Here is a 13,163-nt window from a genome sequence, read left to right as displayed (position 1 = left end):
AGGCACCACCTTCTTTTTGTTGTGTTACATTTGATTTGCTGCCGGGTAGGAAAACTTGGCAACAGCAACCAGATTCCCGTAGCTGCACTTCCGACAATTTCCTCTGATTCTTCATCTAGAAGATAGTAATTTGGGCATCACCCCACAGTGTCTGACCCAAACCTGATCACCTGTTTTAAATTTTCTGTTTCTTGGGAGGAAGGGGCTGTTTGCTGTCAGTATCTGGAAGAAGGAAAAGCAAGAATGAGGTAATCTGGTATTTCTGAAAGAAAGAAGGTGATTTTAGAGCGATTTGAAACCAGCAGGAAGGACAGGGGAGATAACCCCACCTTGTCCAAAGCAGGAAGCAAAGAGGAGGCGGGATTAAGAGCTGAGACTGACGTAGATCAGGAGTTCTGGGGCCGCCTGCCTGCTCTCTGATTTACTCTTCTCTCCACGTCTTTACGAAAATGAAAACTGCCCATGCCCTTCACTTCTGCAGCTGCACCAACCTTCACCTTCCTGATAACTTAGGAGGACTTGGGAATCTGCATTCTCCAAGTGCTCCCCAACCTTAACACACTTCTCCCCACACTTGTTAATTCTCCAAGATCCTATTTTTACACCTGTCCTCCTAAGGTTTGCATTCTCCCCATGCCTGCCTCCGCCCAGGGCTGGGTTGGGGTTGGTGTGGGTGAGGGACGTCCAGAGGGCCTGGCTCCATCTCTCCTTTCCTGAGCTGAGCTGGACTGCACTAATTGACCTCGAGGGTCTCCACGGTGCTAAGTTGGGTGTTTGTTAGATCTCGATAGGCTTGTAATTAGTACAGAGAATCTAGGTCAGAGGCAACTGGTTGGAGTGATGGTCTCAAGGGGCATGAATACAGGCGGGGAATAGCAGGCAGGTTCCTCATTCTGTGGGTGGGGCAAGCCAGGCACAGGGAACGGTGGGAGTGGTGTCACACACCAGACAAATAGACAGAGAGAGAGAGAGAGAGAGAGAGAGAGAGAGAGAGAGAGAGAGAGAGAGAGTTCCCTCCCGCATTTACTCGGGTTTCTTTCCAACCTCTCCATATATGGTGCGGCTCTAGAGCGGGCTGGGGATTGGCTGCTGTTCTTGGGAGATTGGGAAGCAGAAAAAGACCTGAACCAGGCAAGAGAAGGGGGTGAGAAGGGGGAGGGGGCTGTCGCCAAGTCTGAGGGTATAGAATGGGGCTAGTCCGCCTGCCTGTGAAGTTAAGAAACGGGAGAGATTCTTTGGGAATGGTTTTTGGGGAAAATGAGGCAGAATTTACTGTCGGCAGAGGGGTTGGGGGAGAGGGCAAGAACAATTTCCCTGGGGTCAGAGCAGGGCATGGCTTGTGAAGGCTGGGGCAGGAGTTAGAGAAACTTGAGGGGTCCCCCCCCTTTTTTTTCACTCTAAACAAGCTACAGCTATACTGTGGAAATAGGGAAATAGCAGATTGACTCATCAGCTTTCCAGGTCAACACCTCAGACATTCTTCCCAATGGAGCAAGACCAGAAATGGTTCCCAAACCTCCACTTAAGGATTGAATGAGGAAGAACAGGAGATGTTGAGGAAAATGTCAGTGAAATATGAAATGGCATTTAGTTTTTTACCTGTGTCTACCCTTCACCCCATTGCAACTGTGTCTTGGATTTCCTCATCTCCCCACTTTAGGGCTTCCCTTTTCCAGTTCCTTGTGTAAGAAGAGAGCACAGCAACGTTGTTGGGAGAGAGGAGGGGAGGAGGAATAAATACACATCCTGAAAAGTGTCTGGTGGCAAATGTGTAGTCAGCAAGCTGCCCGCCATGGCCCCACTCAATCTACCCGTTTACCCCAGAGCCCAGTGAGCGGGAGGAAGTACAGGAAAGAGCGCAGGCGAAGAAACTGGAATGATGGAGAGAGGCAAGAGAGGTGCTGGGAGGAGGGCGGAAGCTAGAGTGACAGCATTATTGTCCTCCGGCCATAATGCCTGGGTTCGCTCTGTTAACAGAAATCAGGCCAGCAGCCCACCGTCAGGGTACAATGTAAGCTATTTTTCTAGTGGGAAGCCTGGCTTTGTGCTGAGCTCTGAAATTCTTGAAGACAGGAGATCACGCCTCCCCCTTTCTGTCTCTAGCCTTGAGCACAGCACCTGGCCCTCTTTCTCCTCGAGGAAGGAGAGGTTATGGGCACAGCCTGTGGACGGACAGCTCCCAGACTAGAGCAAAGTGACAATGATTAACCCCACGCCCTAGGCCTCATTCAGGCCGTACTCCTGCCACCTGAGCCAGCTGTTCATAGCCCACTGAGTCAAACTAATAATAGCAGCCACAGCTGCCCTTCACTGAGTGCCAGCAGCCATTTATCAACTGTCAGGCATTTTCCATAGGTTGTCTTTGCCCATCCAACAACTCTCCACGTTGCGGATGAGAAAACTGACACCCAGAAAGCTTGAGCCCTGCCCAGAGTCTCATAGCTCATCAGGATTTGAACCCAGATCTGATTCCAAAGCTGGGCTCATTTTGCCACTTTGTGGCCTGGTCTGGTGCCCGAAGGCCCCAGGAACCCAGTGCCTAGCTCTTGGTCTCCTGGGGTCCCCAATCTTTCTTGTCTGCTTCCCTTCACCTGTCATTCTCCTCCCGTGTCTGTCTCCATCCTGTAGCTCCCCCGGGAGCCACAGACAATTGGCATGTTGGGATATACATGCCATTCTTGCTTATGTCTTTCTTCTGTGCTTATGTCTTTTCTGCGAAAAAGAAGGAAAAGAGAGAAAAGGGAAAATGCTGGTAAAATAAAGATGGAGACCTAGAAAAAGAAAGTATTTTAACCTAGACTTTTCAATATTATTTCAATAACCTAAAAAATGGGAGGGTCTGATGACCATGCTTAGAGTTTAGGCGAGTGAAGCCTGCTTGGGGGACAGAAGTCTGGAGACCCGATTCCCTCACCTGCTACCTCCCTTAGTAGGATATGTGTTCCTTAGGGAAGAGACTAGTTTTAGATGGCTGACTACTGGCTAGATCTAGGGAAATCTTCATGACTGTGGTGGGCCACTAGAGCAGGAATCTCTTCCCCAGAGACCGATTAGCTTGGAGAGGTTCCGCCATCTTGCTTACGTGGGTTGTGGGAGTAAGTCAGAGCAGAATAGGAACTGAAGGACTTCCCTTCTCCTAGAGCAGGAATCTCTTCCCCAGAGACCGATTAGCTTGGAGAGGTTCCGCCATCTTGCTTACGTGGGTTGTGGGAGTAAGTCAGAGCAGAATAGGAACTGAAGGACTTCCCTTCTCTCCCTCCTACCCCATCTTCCTGAATATCATGTTAGGGCCACCTCATGGCCAGGGTCTACAGGCAGTGTGTCCTCATTTCCTCCCCTCACCCCTAGTGAAGCTCTAGGTCTTAGCTCTTGGAGAGAAGAGATCTGGGGAAGCAGATCAAGAAGCCAGCAAGGGGTGGTGTTGTTGTAACCCCTCATTTACTTGGTTCATGAGGCCCTGTCCCCTTCTTTCCCCAAATTGTCTCTATCTTGCCCTCACAACTCCTCTCTGGGCCCTATCACTGTCAATATACCTGAGCTTAGAAACTTCAGAGGAAAGAAATAAACACAATGAGCTGTGTAGGCTCTACCACAAATAAGAATGCAAGGGAGTCTGGCAGCGCCAGGGGGGGTCCGGAGGGTGGGGGAGTCCAGAGGGTGGTGGGGTGAGCATACAGAAGTTTCTCTCAAGTCGGGGCTCGATTCGTGCTGGAAGAGAGGATTGAGGAAGGAGAGGCTACAGGAAACCTAGCTCAGCCGAAAGAGGAACCTGAGCATGTGTTCGGTTTTCCCCTTCATCCGACCCAGCTTGCATCACAAATCAGTTTCATTCTTAGTTTTGTTCTCCTGTGGGGTCAGCTGTCCCTAGTTCCCGTGCTAGGACCCATAGCCAAGTGACCAAACCAATCCCATCTGTCCAGCGCTGTAGGAAGGGTGTGGGAGACTCAGGGAAGAAACCCATCAAATGCAAAAGCCGGGCAGCTGAATCTGTCAGAGGCTGCTAGGGGCGAGAAGCCAGTGTCTGGTGGGAGACTCCAGCTCCCCAAATCCTCAGGCCCGGGATAAAGTGCGCTTCTGTGAGCAGGGACAGGTGGCACTGGCTTCCACATCCCTGGAGCCAGAGCTGGGCAGCTGAAATTCCACCCTCAGATTGAAAACCTGGATCGGGACATGAGAGAGAACACGCCACATGACCCTCCCCGCCCCGCCCCCCTAAGCCTATACAAGTCCCTGGGAGCGGCAGTGCATCCCCCAGGACATCTCAGAGGGGTGGGGTGTGTAAAACGGTCACACTGTGCCTTTATTAGCCTTTCTCTCTCCATCCAGGGAAAAGCTTGTTAATACTGCTGGTCACCTCCTCCTCAAAATCGGAGGCAATTTAGGCCTCAGAGGGATAGAGGGGGGTAAGGACGGAAAGGAGGGGTGCAGGCAGGTCATACATCAGCAAGAGCAATGAGTTTGATTGTGGTTTTTTTTCTTTTTTTGACTGAGGTAAATAAAAATGGTTTATCCTGCAACAATTGGAGATAAGAGTCTGTGCGCGCCCCCAAGTTCCAGGCCCTGTCCCCTTCCTTCACATTAGGCTCTTCCGGTACTGACTGTGCTGGGTGGTCTGTCTGAGGTGGGAGTCGGGGGTCTGTAGGTCCATCTGTCTGTACAGGTCCCTCAGCTCCCGGACTTCCTGCAGCACTCTCTTCGCCTGGCTCCAATTGGACGACGCCTCTCCCAGCAGCCGCTCTGTCTCCAGCAGCAGCTGCTCTGACTCTGAGTCAGGGGGAGACCGAGGGGGGTCCTTGGCTTTTCGCTTCCCGTCTCCCAGTCCCTGAACCTCTGCCAGCAGCTCCTGAGTCTTCTCCAGTTTCCTTGCTACCAGGTCCTGGATCCGGGACAGCTGCCCCGGGTGGGGTGGGATGAGGGTTTGGGGGTCCTCGGCCCGCACTTGGAGGGTGCAGGCTGGGGCAGTGTCCCGCTGAGACAGGATCTCCTCCAAGGAGGCACAGCGGCCTTTCTCTGCGGGGGTCAACTTCTTGGGGGCCTGGGGGGTGTAGGTGGCCCCCTTGTCTGGCTTTTCCCAAGGTCGGGGAAGGCCGCCTGCCCGGTCTGAGGAGGGCTGGATACGGTCTGAGTCTGCCCTCCGCCGGCTGCCCGCCAGCTGGGCCACAGACTTGTCCAGGTCGACCCGAAAGCTCTCAGCACAAGAAGTGGGTTCCTCAGGGGAAGGGTCTTCCTCCTGGATCAGGTCCAAGGTCAGCATCCCATCCGAGGTAGAGGTCGAAGCCTGGAGAGGGAGAGGGGGCAATGAAAGGGGTTAGCTGTCATGAGCCGGCATTTCAGGAGTGACCGCCAGAGGAGGTGAGTCCTCAGTATGCCTTCCCCGATGAGAAGCCCTCCCTCCCACCAGAGCCCTTCGGCTCCAGTTGCTATTTTGTATTCCTTGGATAGTGATTTGAATGTATTTCTTTCTTTCATTTTTCTGTGATTTAAAGTCATTTCTCCTGGTTTCCTGTATTCTCCACTTTACTAAGAGCTTCCTGAAGGCTGTCATTTTCCTCTGGATTGTGGGCTCTGAGCCCCCACTGAGGTTGGCACTCACAGGATGCCCCACATGGCACAGCGACTGTCCGTTTCCGCCTGCGTCCTCTGAGCCGCACACCTCAACCCCCTCTGCTACTGGGAACTCAGAACCCCTTGCCTTGTAATAAAACTGGTTCTATTTCCAGAATACTGTAATTTAAAAAACAGTGATGCAGGATGCATATGTTGTTTCAGACACCCCTCATAACAGCCCTTCCGGGAGGCAGATTACTGCCCCACTGTACAGGTGGAGACATGCAGCTTCCAGGAACCACAGTGGGCAGACTGCAAAGCTAGTTCCCAACCTGGTCTGTCAGATTCCAAAGCCTGTGTTCTTTCTACCGTCCCTGACCGCCTCTCCTCCTGAGACTTAGGAGAGCACCACGGTGTGAGTTGGGGGCCGCTGTGATCCTTCCTCCTCTGCTCGCCTGAGGAACTCGTGCTGTTACCGGTGGGACATCTGGCCACCAGACAGTCGCTTATAGTGCCTTTTCACTTTCCCTGTGGGTATATCTCATTTTCCCCAAAGGAAAAGTAATTTACTGAGGGCAGGGGCTTTTGCTCTCAGTACATGCTGAATAAGTACTTTTGAATTGAGGCACCAGGCTGGTTTCCTGATTCCGGGGGGGAGGGACTTCCAAGCCTTTGACCTTGGTATCACAAAGGCCTCTGGTGGGCTCTCTGAGATACAGCCCTGAGATGGACCGACATGGAACTGGCCCTTCAGTAATTTTTACTTTCTTACGGTCTTACATACCACGGCCATTAGGTGTCCCCGAGTTGGGGGCCGGCGGGAGTGTTGGATTTTTGCTCTGTCTCGAGTGGGGTGGGCAAGATAGCTGTCCTCTTCAACGGTGACCTGAAGAGAAGCACTGTGAGGCATGGGACTCTGTCCCAAACCAGCATCCCCTGGGGTGTGAACATGCCTGGACTGGGAAATAAACCCACTCCATGAACTGCTTCTGGGCAAAGGCCAAGGGCAAGGGGCTTATTGGATATGAAGGGGCTCCTCAAGTCGGCCCCAGGTTGGCCCCTGTGTCACAGAGCAAGGAAAGAGCTGGCAGGAAAGACTTTGAGGGTAGAAAGAATGTTTTCAAAAGGGAGCTGGTGGGGGGAGCAAGTAAAAGGGGCTCGTGCCAGAATCTTCCCTCTTTAGTGGGTCACAGCTGCTCCCTCTGCCCCTGCACCCCGCTTCCCACAGCGAGCCCCCTGACCTCATCCAAGATGCGGTTCTTGGCGCGGGTGATAGCGGAGTTGAGGGCATTGATCCAGGACTCCTTCTCTTCTGGACTCACTGCCAGGAAGATCAGGCTGGGCGCCTGTGGGGGAAGAGTCTCATTTCAGCCAGGGTTTTCGAGTTGGTGTCTCACCTTGACAGCGACGAAACAAGAAATGATAATCTCCTTCTCTCAGGCCCAGCTCCTGGAAGGAGAGCGAGTCTGCTTCCGGAGTCACCCACAACTTAAGGAAACCAGCCTCTCTATACCCGCAAAATGCCATGGCTTGGAGGTGGTTTTAGAAATGGCCAAGGGGGAGCCGAGAAGGGCAGTGGCTGTTCACACGGCACTGGAGATAGCCAGAGGAGGTTTGGTTAAACGACGGTACTAAAATAAAGATCTTGAAAGGTTTGAAGAAATAGAATGCGATAGGAACGGCTTCCCTCAGACAAGAGAAATTAGATTCAGAAATTCAACCACCTATCAGGGTACGGAGAAAAGTGATTTTCTCCCCAGAGAGGTGCGCGTGTGTGCGTTTCCACGCAAGGGGGCGGGGGAGTGAGAGGGTGGGAGAAAATTTTTTTTGGTTAAAGGCTGGCTTGCCTGGAGGGAAGGAAGTAGCCACAATATTCTCAGGTTAAATAATAAAAGCAGACAGGACAGCAGTAATTCAGAGAGCCGAGAGGAAGACAGGAAGACAGACAGACAGACAGACAGACAGAGGTGTGGAGGGGAGGCGATTCCCCGCCCCCCACTCCTGACCGTCGGTGTTCCGCTGGCCCTGGTGGCAGGAGAAACGCACCGTGTTCCCGGGCTGCTTGGAGTGGGCGAGAGTAAACTTGCTATGATTTTTCTTGCTCCTGCTCTTGGATTTCCGGAGCTCTTCGCACTTCTCATAGTCACTCAGGTCAAACACCTCTTGAATATTTTTCTCATCTTTCACCTAGGGGAGGACTGGAGGTGAGGTGCTGAGGATAAAATTACTTAATCCCCTCCCCCAAATTGTTAGTTTAGAGCCGTGTTGGGAACCAGAGGAGGCGGGAGGGGAGGGCTGACAAGATAGGAAAGGGCTGTCCTACCCAAGGGCCACAAAGGCCGACAACGGGGGACAGCACTGGGGCAGCCCCTGACTCCTCAGCTGCATTTTCATTGAAACCCCTTATCCTCACTCTCCTCAGCCACCATTTCCAAAGTCCCAGTATGTCTCTCTTCATGACCCCTACTTTGTCCTTGGGAAGATAGGTTTACAGGGCTAACAGGTTAATCCTGTCATCATGAAGTAAGCAAGACCCGGCTGGCCCTTGATGGTCCAGAGAGGGTAAATGAAGGCAGGGCCAATATCAGGGGCTGTCTGGAGGCCATGAAGGGCTGCCTTTGGCCTCCCGCATCTCATGTTTATCTTGTCGTGTTGTCGCTTTCTTTCCCCACCTGGCTCTCTCCTTGAATATACACTCGTGTAAAGACAGTCATCTACCTCCTTCATTTCAGCGGTTTCAGCACCATAGGAACAGCAGTCCTCTGCGGTTCCGTTGGTTCAGACAAGCTGAAAAATACACCTGTGGTTCCCACCTCACCTCCCTCCCTCCAAGGCACTGTGACAACGCAGCTGAGCTCTTCCAGGCTTGAAAAGCCATTTTAATCATCCCCCTCTCTCTAGGCAAAGATACACTTACACTCTCCCTGGAGGACTACATTTCAGACTTGGAAAAAGCATTCTGCTACCTCTTTCCATGATTCCAGTTTGAAAGCCTAAGTCCCCTGGCTGCCAGGAAGTTCTTCCTTGTGTCTAAACTTAGCTCTTCCTGCTTGCGGTATCAGATAGATATGCATGCTGGCTCTACCCTCAGCAGGTTTAACAAGCATTTGGCTCCTAACTCCCTTACTGAATGTCTAACCAGAGACCACAATCCTATCTACAGCCTGCAGCCCCAGGCCAGCATTTTCTGAGTGCCACAAAGCACATCCTATCAGCTTTCTTCCAAGGTCCGTTCTCAACCTCTCGGAGCTTTTTCTCCTCTCCCCTAAGGTGTCCCTACAGCGCTGGTAGTCAGAAGCTGTGGCTGACGGATGACTAGGGCTCGCGAGGAGCAGAGACTCAGTGGCTGGCCCAGGCGAAACAGCCTGTGATTAGAAAAGCCTTTCACCCTGTGCTGCTTGAGTCCGGGGTCCGAAGAGCCTGGGAAGGAGCTGGTCCCATTTTCCTGGGGCAAGAGATGAAACCACCAGCACTCGTCTTGTTAAAACTAAACAGATACACATCGCCTCACATCTTCCTTGGAAGGCATCTCCTCTCCCTGACGAGTTATTTCACAAAACAGTCCCCACTTGCCAAGCTCTGAAATAGGAATTGTGTGTGTGGAGCATCTATCCTTCTGGTTCTCGTCAGCCTTAAAGTGGGGGAGTGGTTCTCTCTTCCATTGCCCAGGCCACTGCTGGTCTTGTATCTGTCTGTCCTTCTGACTTGCTGCTGCTAGACCCAGGGGCGTTCACATAGATGAGGAGAGCCAATTACACAGCCCCACTCAGGTCAATGGCTGCTTGTTCATCCACTCTGTTTCCACAAGGCTCCTGCAGGGCTCTCCCCTTTCCAGGGCTCCCCGGCTTTGGGCTGGGAAGGGACCAGAGGCCCTGAAGGATTGTGGGTGGAAATGGACAAGATGCCGGCAAGGGGTGTCTGAGAACAATTCCCAGAAACATGGGCAGGGATGTAGGGTGGTGATGCATCACTCCTCCTCTCACCCGCTTCCTCAGAGTTGAGACTATCAGCAGAGGCCAGAAATCTTGGAGAGGAAAGTGCTGGGTGTGTGTATGTAGCCAGGGGAAGAAAGTTACTTGTTCTGTTTTCCTTAGGGGAGGGGAAAGGAAGGCAAGGGAAGGGAGGTATTCTTTCTGGCTTGGACACAGCTGATAAGGAGCTCTGGGGACCTTGACAGAGCTTAGCCCTTGGAAGGACACGGGTAGGAGGCGGCGTAAGGCAGGCAGGAGGACAGGTATAGTCCAGCTGCAGGGGAGGTGGCCAGCTCCAAGACCCTGGTTCTCCACTGTACTGTTTTCCTCCATCGAATTCCCAAAGGTTCACTGATAATTACCTGTCTTCCAAAGTCAGCCCTTCCTTCTCCCCTCCCCCGCCACGATTCTTTGTCCCTGGCCCACAGAAAGGGGTTTTTCCCACGCTTGCCAAAATACATGCCCTGGACCCAAATTCCTCTACCTTCAGGTCTCCCTATACATCAGCTCCATGACCATAAGGTGCCCTTGACTGAGAGAAACAATTATTAACAACAAATACAGAAGGATTTCTCTGATGGAGACCCTGCCCATGTAAAGGGAGGTAACAAGACAGACAGTGGCAAATTCTAGGGGAGAGGGTTAGGAATTTTCTTGCATTAACATGTAAATTACAAACATTACACTACACGTTTCTTTTTTTTAAATCTTGACTTCTACTGGCTCTGGAGGTTTGGGGAAGTGGACAGAAAAAAGCCTGGCGTTCTCTGTCAGTTTCACCTTTAACCCGAGTCCACTGTAGCATGCAAACTGGCTACCAAGAGTAAAATCAACAGGTTCGGTCCCTCTTTTCCTGTGCCCTTCTCAGCAGGGGGCAGTTGGCCCCATGACCAGTCAGATGCTCCTGACTCATAAGACACCAGCATCCTAGGCTGAGGTCATTCCAGCCTTCGTTCCATCTCGGTACTCGGTCCTCTCCAAACAAGGACCGACCATGCTCTTGCGCCCGCAGGCTCTGTTCTTTGGACAAATGCAAACAAGAAAAAAATGTCGCGTGCCTCCTACCCTTTCACCGTTCTCAGGTCTCCCCTTTGAAGTGTGGGAAGTTCTCCCTGATTGTTCACTAGAGTTTCCTGCCATTATGAAGTTCGGGGTAGACAGGAGATACACTTTTGACACTTGCTGCTTTGTTTGTTTGTTTTTTAATGGATAGCTAGCAAATTGTGGAAAAACTTTCTGCAGGATTTGGGATTGGTCAGAGGCAACCCTTAAAAATAAACCCTCCTGTCAGTCTTCTCTCAGCTCACTCCATCACTAAGCTCTCAGCTTAGCATAAACAGCAAGGTTTATACACCCCGAAGAAGGACCTCTTTGGCTCTGCACAGCTTAGTTCTTCCCTAGTTGAGTTAGTAGATGTCTGGTTCAAATGAATACTGCGTGTGGGTCTGTTTCAATACCATAAAAGGATCTATTTACCTAAATATAGTCTACTACAGGAAGCAGAAGAGGTTAGAACTCAGGGAGGACTTCCCAGTTAGCCCTCGTGAGGGGGACGTGGAACTGGGGGAGGAGGGGCCACCCTGCCAGGGGAACACAGGACTGTCTCCTAGGCTATGCTGACACAGTCACAGAGGTAGGGACCAGAGCAACTTCTAGCCCATGGAAGGGCAATTTCTCAATATTACTCAATATTCCTACGTGTTACTGATCCCAAGAATCAGATAAAAGGGAGAAGAGCCTGGATTCAGTGGTCTGGGCTCAGGTTCTGATCCAGTGTAGACTGTGGTTTTCATTTTAACTGTCGAGCCAAAGACATAGAGACATACAGGGGTCCATAACTCCATTTTTCTCCCTTCTGATACAAGTGGGGCGGGGGTGGGGGGGGGGAGGCAGGAAGGGAGTGAAGAATGAGTTCCTGGCTTCTTTTTTTTTTAGTGGAGGGAACACAGAGCATCCCCGTTCATTGGCTTCAACAGAAATAACTCTCTGCCACTCACAGAGGCTCTACCTGAGGTCATATGAGGCTGACCCTGGGCTGTATGTGTGTTTTCTGTGATTCCCGGCAGCTGTGCAGCTATGACCCGTGTATGCCCCTGCTAGAGACAGGAAAGGGGGGGCTGGCTGGGCTGGGGTCGGGGGACAGGAAGGGGTGGAGGATAAGCTGCTGTTCAGCGTGTTTCAGAAGCAACAGCAAAGAAAAAAAAGTCCTGCGCTCAGCTAGAGGCCAGGATAGGGTAGGGGATAGCAGGGGACACTTAGAACTTGGGGACATCTTGGGAGGGGGTTCTCATCGTAGTCAGAAAGGTATTTGCAAAGAGAAGTCATTAAATCAGATGCATACTCAACTTCTAATTTGTAACTCAGGTCTTCTCACTAAAGGGTGACCTTTCTCTGCAGATATGATGATGGGCTAGAGCCAGACCCGACTGTTGAACTTGCTTTTGCAACAAAATGGGGGTGGGGGTGAGGAAAGGGGGAGACTAGAGGTAGATGAGCCCCCCGTGGAGAGACAAGGTGGGGAATAGGAGCAAACAGGGAGCGTTGGGGCGAAGGGCACCTACCTCCTTCTCAGAGATGTAGAGCTGGTCCCCTTTCAGCACCACATAGCGGTTTTTCCAAATCTCCCTGAAAATCCCTTTCCCGCAGAATTTCCGGACCCAGCCGACCTTCTCGGGCGGTGCAGACTGATGATTTCCATCCTGAGGCCCCTGCCCCGGGGGCAAGAGAAGGACGGGCAGTGAGGTGATCACAGCTTTTTCCTTCTCTCCATTCCGAGACTCGCGACCCTCCTCCGTCTCCCTCTCCCCTTCTTTCGGGGGCCGCCCCAGCGAAGGCTGGAGTCCGGGAACCCGACGTCCGCTCCCCACTTCCTAAGAGGCTCTCACTCTGAGGGACTCTGCCCCGTCGCTCCCCTCCCCCTCCTCCCAAATAAACAACTGCAACTGCGGGAGGAAGGGGCCTGAGCCGAGGTGGCCTTCGGCTTGCCACCCGGCCCCCGGCCCCTCCCCCAGCCTCTGTCCTCGCAGCGCCGGATTAACGGCGTTTGATTTTATTTCTCATTGTCTCCTCGCCGCCGCAGAGCGCGATGCACACGGCTGCCGGTCGCCCAGGGGACGGGAGGCTGGGGTCGGGCGGAAACTACGCCAAGTGACACCCCCTACCCAAGTAAACAAACAAAAGCCCCCCCCCAGTGTCTCGGCGCGGGGCCGGGCGCACGGCGGCAGGGGGTCGGGGGTGCCACGGACGGAGGGGATGGGGACCGGCGGGAGGGCGGGGGCTCGCGCAGGGCGCCCGGCTGCGGGCAGCCCCGACGGGCCGGGGTCCCCGGAGCACAAAGTCGGCCGCGGGCGCGGGGCCGGCGAGCGCACTCACCCTCTTGGTGGAATTGTTCTTCTTCATCATTCCGGGGGGCGCGGGCGCGGGGGCCGCGGCCAGGGCCTCCTTCCCGGGGAGGGTGGCGGAGATGCCCCCGGCGCCGCCGCCGCCGCTCCGCCCTCCCTCCCTCTGGAGGACTCGCCTCCTTTGTAGCTCCGGTTACACTAAGGGCCGGCCTCCCCGGCGCTCCGCACACACGCGCACGCCGGCTCCCCGCCCCTCGGCGCCCTCCATCCCGGCGCCCACGCGGCCGGGTCCCCCGAGCGCCCG

At 53.3% G+C, this 13,163-nt stretch overlaps 1 protein-coding gene across 1 annotated transcript; it reads right to left on the bottom strand.

Annotated features, from left to right (window-relative positions):
* Window positions 1–4,279: 4,279 nt before the first annotated feature.
* Window positions 4,280–13,117, bottom strand: PLEKHO1 (pleckstrin homology domain containing O1). The gene is made up of 6 exons (XM_019625387.1): window positions 12,891–13,117; window positions 12,080–12,226; window positions 7,594–7,734; window positions 6,789–6,893; window positions 6,332–6,433; window positions 4,280–5,278 (listed from the first exon to the last, which is right to left on the bottom strand). The coding sequence occupies exons 1-6, from the start codon at window positions 12,918–12,920 to the stop codon at window positions 4,574–4,576; spliced, it is 1,230 nt and encodes a 409-aa protein (XP_019480932.1). The 5' UTR covers window positions 12,921–13,117; the 3' UTR covers window positions 4,280–4,573.
* Between the last annotated feature and the right edge of the window lie 46 nt (window positions 13,118–13,163).

The sequence above is a fragment of the Hipposideros armiger genome, unplaced genomic scaffold (assembly GCF_001890085.2).
Source record: "Hipposideros armiger isolate ML-2016 unplaced genomic scaffold, ASM189008v1 scaffold_621, whole genome shotgun sequence".
NCBI lineage: Eukaryota > Metazoa > Chordata > Mammalia > Chiroptera > Hipposideridae > Hipposideros > Hipposideros armiger.
Note: the sequence above shows the minus strand (reverse complement) of the source record. Positions and strands in the feature narration are given on the sequence as shown.

What these genes read in the sequence shown, in the direction of transcription:
- PLEKHO1 (XM_019625387.1), bottom strand. Translation starts at nt 12,920, where the DNA reads ATGATGAAGAAGAACAATTCCACCAAGAGG. An exon ending in AGAACAATTCCACCAAGAGG is followed by an intron (nt 12,227 to 12,890) that starts GTGAGTGCGCTC and finishes CCCCCGGGGCAG; the next exon opens with GGGCCTCAGGATGGAAATCA. An exon ending in TCTACATCTCTGAGAAGGAG is followed by an intron (nt 7,735 to 12,079) that starts GTAGGTGCCCTT and finishes GTCCTCCCCTAG; the next exon opens with GTGAAAGATGAGAAAAATAT.